Source organism: Arachis duranensis, chromosome 9 (assembly GCF_000817695.3).
Source record: "Arachis duranensis cultivar V14167 chromosome 9, aradu.V14167.gnm2.J7QH, whole genome shotgun sequence".
Taxonomy (NCBI): Eukaryota; Viridiplantae; Streptophyta; class Magnoliopsida; order Fabales; family Fabaceae; genus Arachis; species Arachis duranensis.
The window spans coordinates 74,134,732-74,146,453 of NC_029780.3; the positions used below are offsets into that span (position 1 = coordinate 74,134,732).

At 35.7% G+C, this 11,722-nt stretch overlaps 1 protein-coding gene across 1 annotated transcript; it reads left to right on the top strand.

The window, feature by feature from the left end:
• The first annotated feature begins 2,437 nt into the window (after window positions 1-2,437).
• LOC107465954 (serine/threonine-protein kinase BLUS1) lies at window positions 2,438-9,951 on the top strand. Its single transcript, XM_016084940.3, has 20 exons — window positions 2,438-3,517; window positions 3,689-3,733; window positions 4,087-4,168; window positions 4,303-4,371; window positions 4,512-4,682; window positions 4,765-4,830; window positions 5,209-5,277; window positions 5,373-5,441; window positions 5,506-5,780; window positions 6,665-6,801; window positions 6,920-7,014; window positions 7,084-7,122; window positions 7,227-7,286; window positions 7,424-7,525; window positions 7,646-7,697; window positions 7,784-7,839; window positions 8,964-9,028; window positions 9,130-9,181; window positions 9,340-9,440; window positions 9,577-9,951. The coding sequence occupies exons 1-19, from the start codon at window positions 2,961-2,963 to the stop codon at window positions 9,400-9,402; spliced, it is 2,124 nt and encodes a 707-aa protein (XP_015940426.1). The 5' UTR covers window positions 2,438-2,960; the 3' UTR covers window positions 9,403-9,440; window positions 9,577-9,951.
• Window positions 9,952-11,722: the final 1,771 nt, after the last annotated feature.

Sequence of the window (11,722 nt, forward strand, 5' to 3'; positions counted from 1 at the left end):
GATAACTAATTTAAATCAGATTTGATCTTATTAGATTAGATCAGATTTGATTTAAATTTAAAATCCCTAGAAATACTACTAAACATAGTAGATTTAAAACAAGTCTTCTAACAAACTTTTGATCACATAACAATAAAACAAAAGTCTAGAATTTTCGAAATTTAAAGATAAATTATGCCTCCCACTGAATTTGGAAAGCATTATTAAGCTTCTTGCTGTCCTGACTTAGCCCAATGGGCCTTGCCCATTCTTCCTTGGTTAGAACTTGATGTAACTCCATATGCATAAGCGCTGCTAGGTTCCCAAAGCTCTCCTTGAGATTCTTTGCACGTGCTCTAGTGATGGGGCTCTCTGGAAATGTGAAATTCCCATTCTACCATTTTGTCTTAAAATGCCCCTATTGTCTTTCCGAGCATGTATCACATAGTAAGCCTCCGGGAACAACGATAGTCAATCACGATTTGTGACAACTCTATCAAGCTTCTTCGCTACTTCTATATTATTCTGAATTCGATGATACCATGAGAATCTCCTCCCAATCATCTTAAGATCAAATAATCCGTAATCACCCAGCGTGGTTATAAATCTATTAGCTTCTTTGGCTAGAGAATTGGCCCCCTTTAATCTCATGGGAAAAAAGAACTTCGTTAAAATCTCCAAGCAAAAGCCAGGGCCCTTGATATGCTAAAGACTGCATGATAAAGTGATCCCAAAGAAGAAATCTATTTTGAAATTGAGGGCTTCCATAAATTCCACTACACCGCCAAGACAAATTTTTCAACTGAACTTAAACACTGATTAAAGACATCAATTACGGTGTAGCGAATTCCCGACAAGAAAGAAAGAAACCAAATCTCTCCCTTGTGACCCACAGCTTCCCCTATACCAACTGGAGAATATCTAAGATACTCCCAAAAGAACTTCAGATTATGAAAATAAGAATGAATTTTACCAATAATAAAAAAAGTATGAGAAAATTTTCTTACTAATTCTCTACAATGCACCCGAGCCATCTAATTAAATGCACCCATAATGTTCCAAATAATGATATTAAGACTATCCATAAAAAACAACCCCAAAAGAAAGAAGAACTAAATAGGGTTTCTAAAACGGCAGACATGTTGATGATTTGGACTTTTCGTTTAAAGTTTCTTTCTCTTGGCCACCCACAACCATTGCTTTCTGGCCTCTGACATCGTAGCCACCGTTTCTCTGCCATCTTTTTCTACTGATGAATTTTGTAAGGAAAGTGGTTTTTGTCGCTCGCGATAGGAATGGTTTGCAACTTCTCCCTGTTTTTGATTGCTCACTTGGCCTTGGATCATATTCTCTTATTTCCTTTTATGAAAACCCCAAGTTCCCTTGCTCTTGGACACATCCACACGAGAGTGTTTGGATTTGGGCTTGAAATGAGATCATGATGATGGAAAGAAGGTCCCTTAGATTGGGCTTGCTTTTTGGACTTTAGACCCACATGCAATTTACCTTTACATAGCATTTGTGTCAAACCATCCATCTTTTCTGCTTGTGAAGTTTCCACGTTATTATCATGTATAACATTTGTCTCAACTATCGGGGTAGCTTTAGTTACGTGATCTCTTCCAAGATTTTTGCCAAATTAAAAATTTTCTTTTTCAACATGCACCGATTTTTTTGAATTTGAACTTGTCGGCTGCTGTGGAACAGTTTACTCCGTCTTGACATTAGTCACGCCAACCTCCGTCACCGTTCTACTCTTTGCCTTGCACGCCATCATATCATGGCCAAACTTTGCACATGACTCACATATTAAATTTAGACTCTCGTACTTCACAATGATCTTCTTAACCACTTGTAAGTCCAAATTAATCTGGACATAAATATAGACATATCTTTCTCTTTTTGTCATTTTGGTAGCCAAATCAACTTTAATCAGATTTTCTATTGCAACCACGATACGAAGCATTGCTTGTTTCTAGTAACACTAAATCGAAAGGCCTGAAACTCTAATTCATATCAAAGTTAAATCAAAAGATCGTTCACAAAAACGAAATTCTTCATACTATGATTTTACCGCCACATAATGTCCTTCGATCAACCAAGGACCCTAGCATGACTTTGTCCAAGAAATATCCGACCTCCCGTCTAATAATTCAAAACCACCCTTATTACGCCAAACCACTCTAAGTTTATGAGAAAGAGCAATATAACTATATCGTTTATTCAAAACTTTGATCACTATAATCTTTCTATAGAATTCTGCCAGACAACTCTTCCCTTTCTTAAAAAAGGTAACAATAAATATAGCAGAGAGTTGCCTTATTTTTTCGTCATGTCTATCAAACCTTCCTCTCAATTTCAAAGTCTTAGTCGTCTTTGTATCCATAATTTTATCTCTAAAAAAGACCTTAATCGGCTTCAAACTTTTTTCGTGAAAGAATTTTTCCAAATCTAAAAGAGTAAATATAATATTTTTTTATTTATTTAAAAAAAATCCGGAGAGGAAAGGAGAGGAGTGAGAACTGAGAAGGGAAGAGGGCAGGGAAAGCGAACCGGTGCGAAGTGAAACGAACAGTACAAGTACATGGAGGGACAAGATGAAGCCCAAAGCAGGAACATGGGACACGTCAGCAGCTAGAGAAGACCAGTCGAGAGTATGAGAGCGTGTGTTGTACTTCCTCTCTCCCTTCTCCCTCTCCTAGGCCGGCACACCACCAGACAAACCCTCTCTCCTCTCCCTCTCTCTCCCACACAGCTCCCTAAATCGCAGGAACAAGCACCAACCTATTCTTGCAACAAAGAATCATTTCAAACTCCCAAACACACCACAAAAGTCAATTCTCTTTCTTTCGAGTTCCAATAATCTTCATCGAGATGCGGGTCAACACTGCTCAACCCACAGTCTGACCAACCTAAGCAGATCCCCTCTCTTCCTCTCTAATTTCATTCATCCATCCATCACCAACAATAACAAAACAAACATGACCTCTTCTTCTTCCTATTATTCTAGAAGCTTCTCGGCGAACCCGCGGGACTACAAGCTTCTAGAAGAAGTCGGATTCGGCGCTAGCGCAACCGTCTACCACGCCGTTCACATCCCCTCGAACGAGCAAGTCGCCGTGAAGGTCCTGGATCTGGACCGATGCAACAGCAACTTCGACGACATACGGCGAGAGGCTCAGACCATGAGCCTCATCGATCACCCCAACGTCGTCCGCGCCTTCTGCTCCTTCGTCGTCGACCGTAGTCTCTGGGTGGTTATGCCGTTTATGGACCAAGGCTCCTGCCTCCACCTCATGAAGGTCGCATACCCCGACGGCTTCGAAGAAGATGCCATTGGATCCGTACTCAAGGAGACACTCAAGGCTCTTGACTACCTCCACCGCCATGGCCACATCCACCGCGATGTTAAGGCTGGGAACATACTTTTGGATTCCAATGGCGATATCAAACTTGCTGATTTCGGTGTTTCTGCTTGCATGTTTGATGCCGGCGATAGGCAGCGTTCCAGGAACACTTTTGTTGGAACTCCTTGCTGGTTTGATTTCTCAATTCTATTTTCTGTTTTTAATTGTTTCATTTATTTAAGCCAGAGAAGAATTGATTGCTTTTCAAGATTTCAACTGGTTATTAGGATGGTGTTTAGGGTGCTATATTATTACTCAGAGTATATAGATATGTGATTGACAGGTATGTGTTTATCTTGTAGGATGGCACCGGAGGTGCTGCAGCCTGGAACTGGTTATAATTTCAAGTGAGTATCTTTAATGATTAATCATTGATCATCGTACAATTTTTATCTCCCCCCCTTCCCCTCCTTTTGATTCTTGGTGTGCTGTGTTTGTGGATAATTGTGGGAAAAGGTGGTTGAACTGCCAAGAATTTGGCTTTGGCTTGGCTTGGCATGGCATTGTTGCGGCTGTTCATGATGAGCATACTTTGGCATCTAAAAGCCAGAAGCGAAAACGCACAATTTTTTATTTACCGAATAGAAAAGATTTGTTCATTCTTTCATAAGTTAGAGCACTACTAAACCTATCCTTACATGCCTTCGAGCTTTGCAAGATTTTTTCCCCTTTTAAAACGTGTGAATGGAATGTTTGACAGGGCTGATATATGGTCTTTTGGGATTACGGCTCTTGAGCTGGCTCATGGTCATGCACCTTTCTCGAAATATCCTCCCATGAAGGTATTTGTTATTTGTCTGAGTTGAGACTTGAGACGCCTGGAAATGTATTAAAAATGGACCTATTTCAAGATCTTGCATTGTGTAATTTGTAACATAGGAATCAGAGAATGACTTGGCGTTTGTTTTGCAAATAGGTGCTTCTAATGACCATACAGAATGCCCCTCCGGGCCTTGATTATGATCGGGATAGGAAGTTCTCTAAGGTATTCGTGTTCTTTCTGCCTGGTTTTATTCGTTTCACGTATCAAGGCTATAGCCTGTTATGATATTTTTATTTCTTATTATCGAAATGCTATTGATAGTAGTAGCAGTAGTCTAATTAAGAATTTCCAGTCGTGATCAGTCTTTTAAGGAAATGGTTGCTATGTGCTTGGTAAAAGATCCGACAAAGAGACCGACGGTGGAGAAGTTACTGAAACATTCTTTCTTCAAGCAAGCCAAGCCTCCTGAGCTTTCTGTAAAGAAATTGTTTGCCGACTTACCTCCACTTTGGAATCGCGTAAAAGCTCTGCAGGTTTGATTTCACATGTGCTTTGCTGCCAGCCCGTTTTTTTCTTGTCTTTCTGCTTTTGCTTGATTTTGCAAAACCCTTACAGCTTAAAGATGCTGCTCAACTAGCACTAAAGAGAATGCCTTCTGCAGAGCAAGAAGCAATATCTCAGGTAAATCTGATTTTCAAAATATGTAAATATGTAATTAAGTTGTCACATGCAAATTTTGGTACAATAGTATGGAATGTGGATATGACACTATGGTAGCATGGTTATGCTTTCTAGACTGTTACTCTTTGGCAGGAACTTTTCTGCATCTCCTCTCATTCCCCGTTATTCAATTATCTTTTTTTCCTTCTTCTGTTTCCTTGGAGATGATTTATGCAATCGGTCTTTTGATCCCGAAAGGGGGGTTTTGAAGTGACAAAAGTAGAAATGAGAATCACTTCTCTGTTTTGATTTTAACATTTAAAAGCTTAAGTTAACATTGTAAAATATATTATTGCTTCTATTACTGCTAAAATATAATCGTCCAATCTTATTTTGCAGAGTGAATATAAGCGAGGAGTTAGTGCATGGAACTTTGATCTTGATGATTTGAAAGCTCAGGCTTCATTGGTATTACCATGTTTCAGATGTTAATTTGCTTGACTATTTTTTTTCTTTCCCTTTGTTTGATTTGACTTTGAAGTGCTGGCTTCACATTTTACTAGGTAGAGAACAATGATGGTTTTGCCGAGATGAGGGAAGAAGATGAACCCAAAAGTGTTAGCGAGTACAAGGTTGGTTCAACTATTTTAAATTATCCATAAAAATAATTCTTTGATATTTTATTTGCCATCGCAGGATACAACTGATTTTCAGCTTAATGTGGACAAGAATTCAGAAAACTCACAAGAAGATGAGTTTGGACTAGAAGTAGGTGTTTATCATCCCACACCACAAAGTGAGAAGAGAAATGGATTGGTTGCCGAGGCATCACCTTCTACCCTAGATAAGGATACAGGATTGAGCAAGACCAAAACTCAATCAACGAGGATTCGTAAAACCCAGAGTGGGCCACTGGTGCCAGGCACAGTTCTTGGTCATTCTTTACCTGATAGAGGGTCTACATTTGAAAGGTACAATGCATTTTCATAGTATATATTATATTATATATTTGTTTCTTCCCCATAGTATTTTTATTAGATCTTACCTTTCCCTTATATTAGGCTATAGTAGAAGTCTTAGAGGGAATGAAATGGAGGGAAAATAATGGGATAAAATGGAAAGGGAAGGGATGGATTGATAAACTTTTCCATGTTTGGATGGTTAATGAGGGAACACAGCAGCTGATAAAGTGATAAAGTTTTAGTTATTATTGAACAATTTCAGTATAATCCTTATCAGCATTTTGAAATAACTAGCATGATGGCATAATATAAAAGTTGAGGTTAGGTTTCTCATAGTTATACTTGCCTTTAATTCTTCGTTTTTGCTGATTGGAGGTAATAACAGCTAACTCTAGGCTCTATTTTTATCTGTTGAGAGGATCATTACTTTCCATTGCATTGAACACTTGTTGATGGAAACACACTTTTCAATCTTGCTTTTTCTTTCATTTATTGCCTATGTTACACAGCCTGTAGAATGTAGTATTCCTTCTAGCTCTATGTGATTTAGTAAAGAATTTGGTGATTCACCATCATGTCTAACGAATGAAATGTTATTAATGAATGAGGCTGCAAAAAGTAAAAAAGTTTGTGGCTTTTTAGTCTGAAAAATACTGTTAGGTAAACTATAGGCAGAGGACATGTTTGGAGGAGAATCCTACTTTTACTTTTATCATTGATTCTATGTCTAGATATAACATTGTATTAAGTGTAATTTGAAGTTTAAATGAATGGAAAAGCCAATGTTGTGTGCATCTTCCAATTTCTTATGCTTCTTGGTGATGGAGATTTTCTTGTTATTATGGGCATGACCGTTTTCTTGTAAAAATTCTCAATACTTCCTTACATTTTAGGTTAGAGAGTGAAAATCAGTCATCAGGTGACAAAAATAGTCGTGATTCCCGACGAGCTCCCAACTTTAGTGGTCCATTGATGCTTCCAAACAGAGCTTCAGCAAATAGTTTATCAGCTCCAATAAAATCTTCTGGAGGTATTTGGACTATTGTGTGTACCACAAGGGTGTTTGGTGGGAGTTATGGTATTTTGGGAACTCAGGCATTTTTTTTATTTTAAACATGGGATTAACTTTGTTAACATTATGCTGATAGGATACAGAGATTCTTTGGATGATAAATCTAAGACTAATCTAGTGCAAATCAAAGGACGATTCTCAGTGACTAGAGAGAATTTAGATCTGGTGAAGGTATGCTATTTTCTTGTAAATTAAGTTGTCCCTATCTATAACTTTAACTGACTTCATGATGTTGAACAGGATATCCCCGTAAGTTCAGTTTCACGCAGATCTTCACAGGTTGGTGGATAACCTTTTGATTATGACAGATATCTGTTTATGCAGTTGCTCGAATTTATCTTTTTAATTATTCCCGAGCTGATATTCTGTTACATTACACGTAGGGATCACCGCTGAGGAAATCTGCCAGTGTTGGTGATTGGATGTCGGATGCCAAACAAATGGTTTGTTGATTTTCCATTTTGTGCATATTTTCCCTCTATTTGGTTACTCAAGTAAAAAAAGAAAAAAAAATTGTATTTGTATTTGGTATATCATGCTTTTCTGTCTTTAACTAAATGTATTTTTTTTTTCTCTTCAGCCAGTTGGTCAGTCATCAAAAGATTCTGCGAATATCAATGTTTCTGCCTCACCTCTTATACCTCACCTTCAAAACCTTTTTCATCAGACATCTATTCAACAGGTGAGGTAAACTGAGGTTTGAAGAAATGGTTTATAATGTGATTGTATTTGTCTGTTGAGAAACTGATTCATCTCAAATGCAATTCAATTTATAATCTTATTGGAAGCTGTTTAATTTCAGGATCTCATAATGAATCTTTTGAATAGCTTGCAACCTGCTGAGGCAGTTGATGGTGGGTTTCATGGATTATGTTTGACAAATATTCTTTGTTATCTATGATGTTGAATGGCGTGTAATGAATACAGTTAAAATTTTCAGCTTCTCAGAATGGAAAGTTGCCACCATTACCTCGCACTCCAGAGAACAATGGGAATGTGAGTACTTTTCCTTGAATTTACTGTCACTTGCATGCTTGAATTTGGATAATCTAAAGTGAAGAAGTTGGTAAAGTGGTAAAGGGTTAATCATCATTAATTTTATAACTCCCATTAAATCTGTGTCTCATTATCATAATTTAAGAGTGATTAATTTCTCACTTTAGAGAATCTTGATCCTGCATGCTTAATCATTTCTACCTATCAGCATATGACATTTTTATATTAATGACCAGTCATCTCTTACTACCATTGTTGTTGTTGTTGTTGTTGTTGTTGTTAAGAGTGATTAATTTCTCACTTTACTACTTTACTAATTTTTTCACTTTAGAGAATCTTGATCCTGCATGCTTAATCATTCCTACCTATCAGCATATGACATTTTTATATTAAGGTGAAAACTTAGGTGCAGTCAATTTCATGTGAAATGACTGTACCTGAGTTTCCACCTTATATTAATGACCCATCATCTCTTACTATTGTTGTTGTTGTCTATAACTTATTATCTCATGCAAATAACCTAAACCTTTCATCATATGAAGCACGGACATTGACACTCACATGGGACACGTGAGCACATGAATTTTAAATTTTTATAAGACACTGGGACACGACATATATATAAAATATAAAGTATTTTTAGGTAATTTGTAAGAACATTTTAATATTTTAAATTGATATTAAAATATAAATTAATATTTTAACCATTTTAATGTCTTTTTTAATTCTATAAAGTATTTAGAATAATTTTGTTTTAATAAATGATAGTATATACTATTTCTAAATTCATTTCAAGAGTACAAGTTAAGAATAAGATTTGGATACGTTGACACATGGTAGTATTTAGGTGTGTCTAAGCGTGTCCAGAAAAGCAATTTTTATTTTTTTATTAAGGCAGGATTGGACACAGAAGACACGTGTGCCGAACGAGTGTCGGGTGAGTGTCGTGTCCGAAATAGGTCCGATACATTGACATTACAACTAAGCAAAGTATCCATGCTTCATAGCTTTCATCTCTAGCGTACTAATTTTTGGTGGAATAATTCTGCAATAAGATATCCAATGATTTTTATTTTTATGAGCTTTTTTTTTCCCTTCTGAGCTAAAATTTGAGTCGGTTATAGATCGAAACAACAGCCTCGGAGAGGGAGCAACTGCTACTGCTAAAAGTTTCGGAACTTCAAGCGCGGTAAGTTAAACCAGTTTGCGAATACTTTCTGAGCACTCGTTTGTTGAAAACAAGAAGCTTAAGTATCTCCCTCCTTCCCATTCCTCCTCCTTGTATAACAGGATGATGAATTTGACCGACGAATTGAATTCTGAAAGGTTAAAATACCAGCAGGTAGGTTATTCCTTATGCCTGCATGTTTTTCTTTACACATATTTGGTTCCTGCCTACGTTGCATATGCCTAGCATATATTTTCAGCTGAAACGGTCGAACTTGATGTTTTAAAGGTTTCAGTAAAATTAATAAAGGATTTGTTTGTTGCTTTGGACAGTTGCAACAACAGTTAAATGCTCTTTACAGTCAAGAACAAAATGGAAAAAGAGGAGTTGCATGAAAGCAGAGAGATAAGTTATGATTTATCTTTATAGTGAGGTACATTAACATCCAAGGGAGTTATAAAGTCATACATTGATGATTGAAACTCCATTCTTTCTTTATGCTGAGGAGAACACTGCATTTTGAATTGGATATCTTCTTCTCTGATCTAACCCTCCTTGTGTTCAATAAGGTTTTGTGGCATTCCAAGGCTCGGCAAGCGCAAAAATATGCCGAAATGATATTCTGCCAAAGGTTAAATCTCATTATTATTTGTTCATTGAAAATTCTGTGATGTAAATGAGCTGCTGCTTCGTCTTCATCTGTTGTATCATATTTGCTAAGTGCTATGAACTGTGACAATTAGTGAGAGCAAGGTTATGGGGACACAACCCCTGGAGGAGTATGTAACCATCCCTCCTACATATTGGACCTGTTGTTATTATTACTATATTGTTATTAGCTTTGTATAGTTTTGTTATTATTGTATTTTGCTAACTGAATAATAATGAGTTGATACCAAATCAGTCTCAACTTAGTGAAATATATATTTTCCAGCTGCTAAATATTTAAGTTTGTTTTGGCATTGAATTTAACACCTTAATTATGTTATACTCTCTAGTCAAATATTTTATCAATTGTATTTACCTTAAAAATACTTTCTTCTTGTCCTCGTTTGATCGAAATGTTAGGTGAATAAATTATTTTTGTAATCAAGTTTAAGTAATTTTTTTTCTTCTTCTTATGTATAGCTTCTCTTCAATTATTTTTTTTTATGTCAAACTATTAGATTAGCAGAGTTGAACTTAGGGTCCGTGTGGGAAACACCAAAAAATTACTTTTTTTTTTTTACTTTTGACTTATAAAAAGTTACATTAATAGTGTTTGGTATAATTTTTTAGATAAACTTTTAATTTTTTAAAAAGTTATTTAAGAGTTTTTGAAGAAGTTAAAAAACGTGACTTTTCTTATTTTTAAAAACTATTTTATCACTCCTATTTAATGCACAACTTTAAAATAATGACTTCTATAATAATTTTTTAAACACAAAATAACTTATTTAAAAGTTATTATCAAGGTTCTGAAAACAGAAGTAGTCATCGAACCGTTTTAGTAATTGGTTTATTGATTTATTGGTCTAATCAATTTAAACGTGGTTTAACCAAAATAACCGTTTTATAATAAAATAATAAATAAAATATAAATAAACACACCAAGATTAACGAAAATAAACTATATTTAACTAAGATTAACAAAATTTTCAAACATAATTTTAACAAGATAAATTAACAGTTTTTAAATCAATTTTAACAAGTTCAACACAATGATTAATAGCAAAAAAAAGGCTAGCACTATCAACTCTTCAATTGCTCAATAACCTCCTTTCCTTCCCAACACCTTCAAAGTAATTTCTAGCTCATCCCACAGTAAATTATATCAATTAGAAATTATCAAACCATATTTATTTTGTATGCAAAAACAGTTTTAACATAAAAAGTTTCATTGCAAGAATGCAAGTTGGTATGTAGGTCCTCGGACAGTAAATCAATACAAACATTTAAGAAAAAGAAAGATAACACGGCAACATCACAAAAAAGAATCAAAGGAACATTTAAAACACAGCAACAACATAACACCTATAGAAACATTTAAAACAAAGCAGTAAAGAAAGAAATATCTAAGAATCACATTGCTGAGAACAATAACTTGAACCTGTATGCTTAAAGAATCAAAGGCTAAGTTTCACTGGAAAAGTAAAGAACACCTAAATGAAGGAAACTTCAATCATAGCTTAAACCAAAATTCACAATCCCTTTAAATTGAAGCAGCAAGCAACTTGAGAACTAAAAGAAGGTTAACAAGATTAAGCAGTGAACTAAATCAGTCTAATTTTTAACAAAGATTAACTAAACTAAATTAACTATTTATTCAATGATTCAATCCAAAACAAAAAATAGTATAATACAGCACAAGAGCAGAGCTAATCAATGATTTAAATTTCAATCTGAGTAGCACTAACAGAATTAAAAAAAATCAATGTTCTAGCAGAATCTCAAAAAAATCATTGAATTAATGTTCTGAGCAAAGATAAAAAACAGAACGAAAATTTTAAAAAAAATGAAGCCATTGCCTTAGTGAGCTTGAGGAAGACCCACCAATTGTTGAATGAGGAAGAAGCGTGGAGCCGCAGACGACCGGACGAAGACATGATGGTGTCTGAGCGCAACGGCGGCATTGAGTGAGACCCTTGCGGCAGTGGGGGAGTAACCTAGGGTTTGTGTTTTGGGGGTGGGGCGCTGTATATGTGTATCTGAATGAGGAGGAGGAGAAGAAGTGGG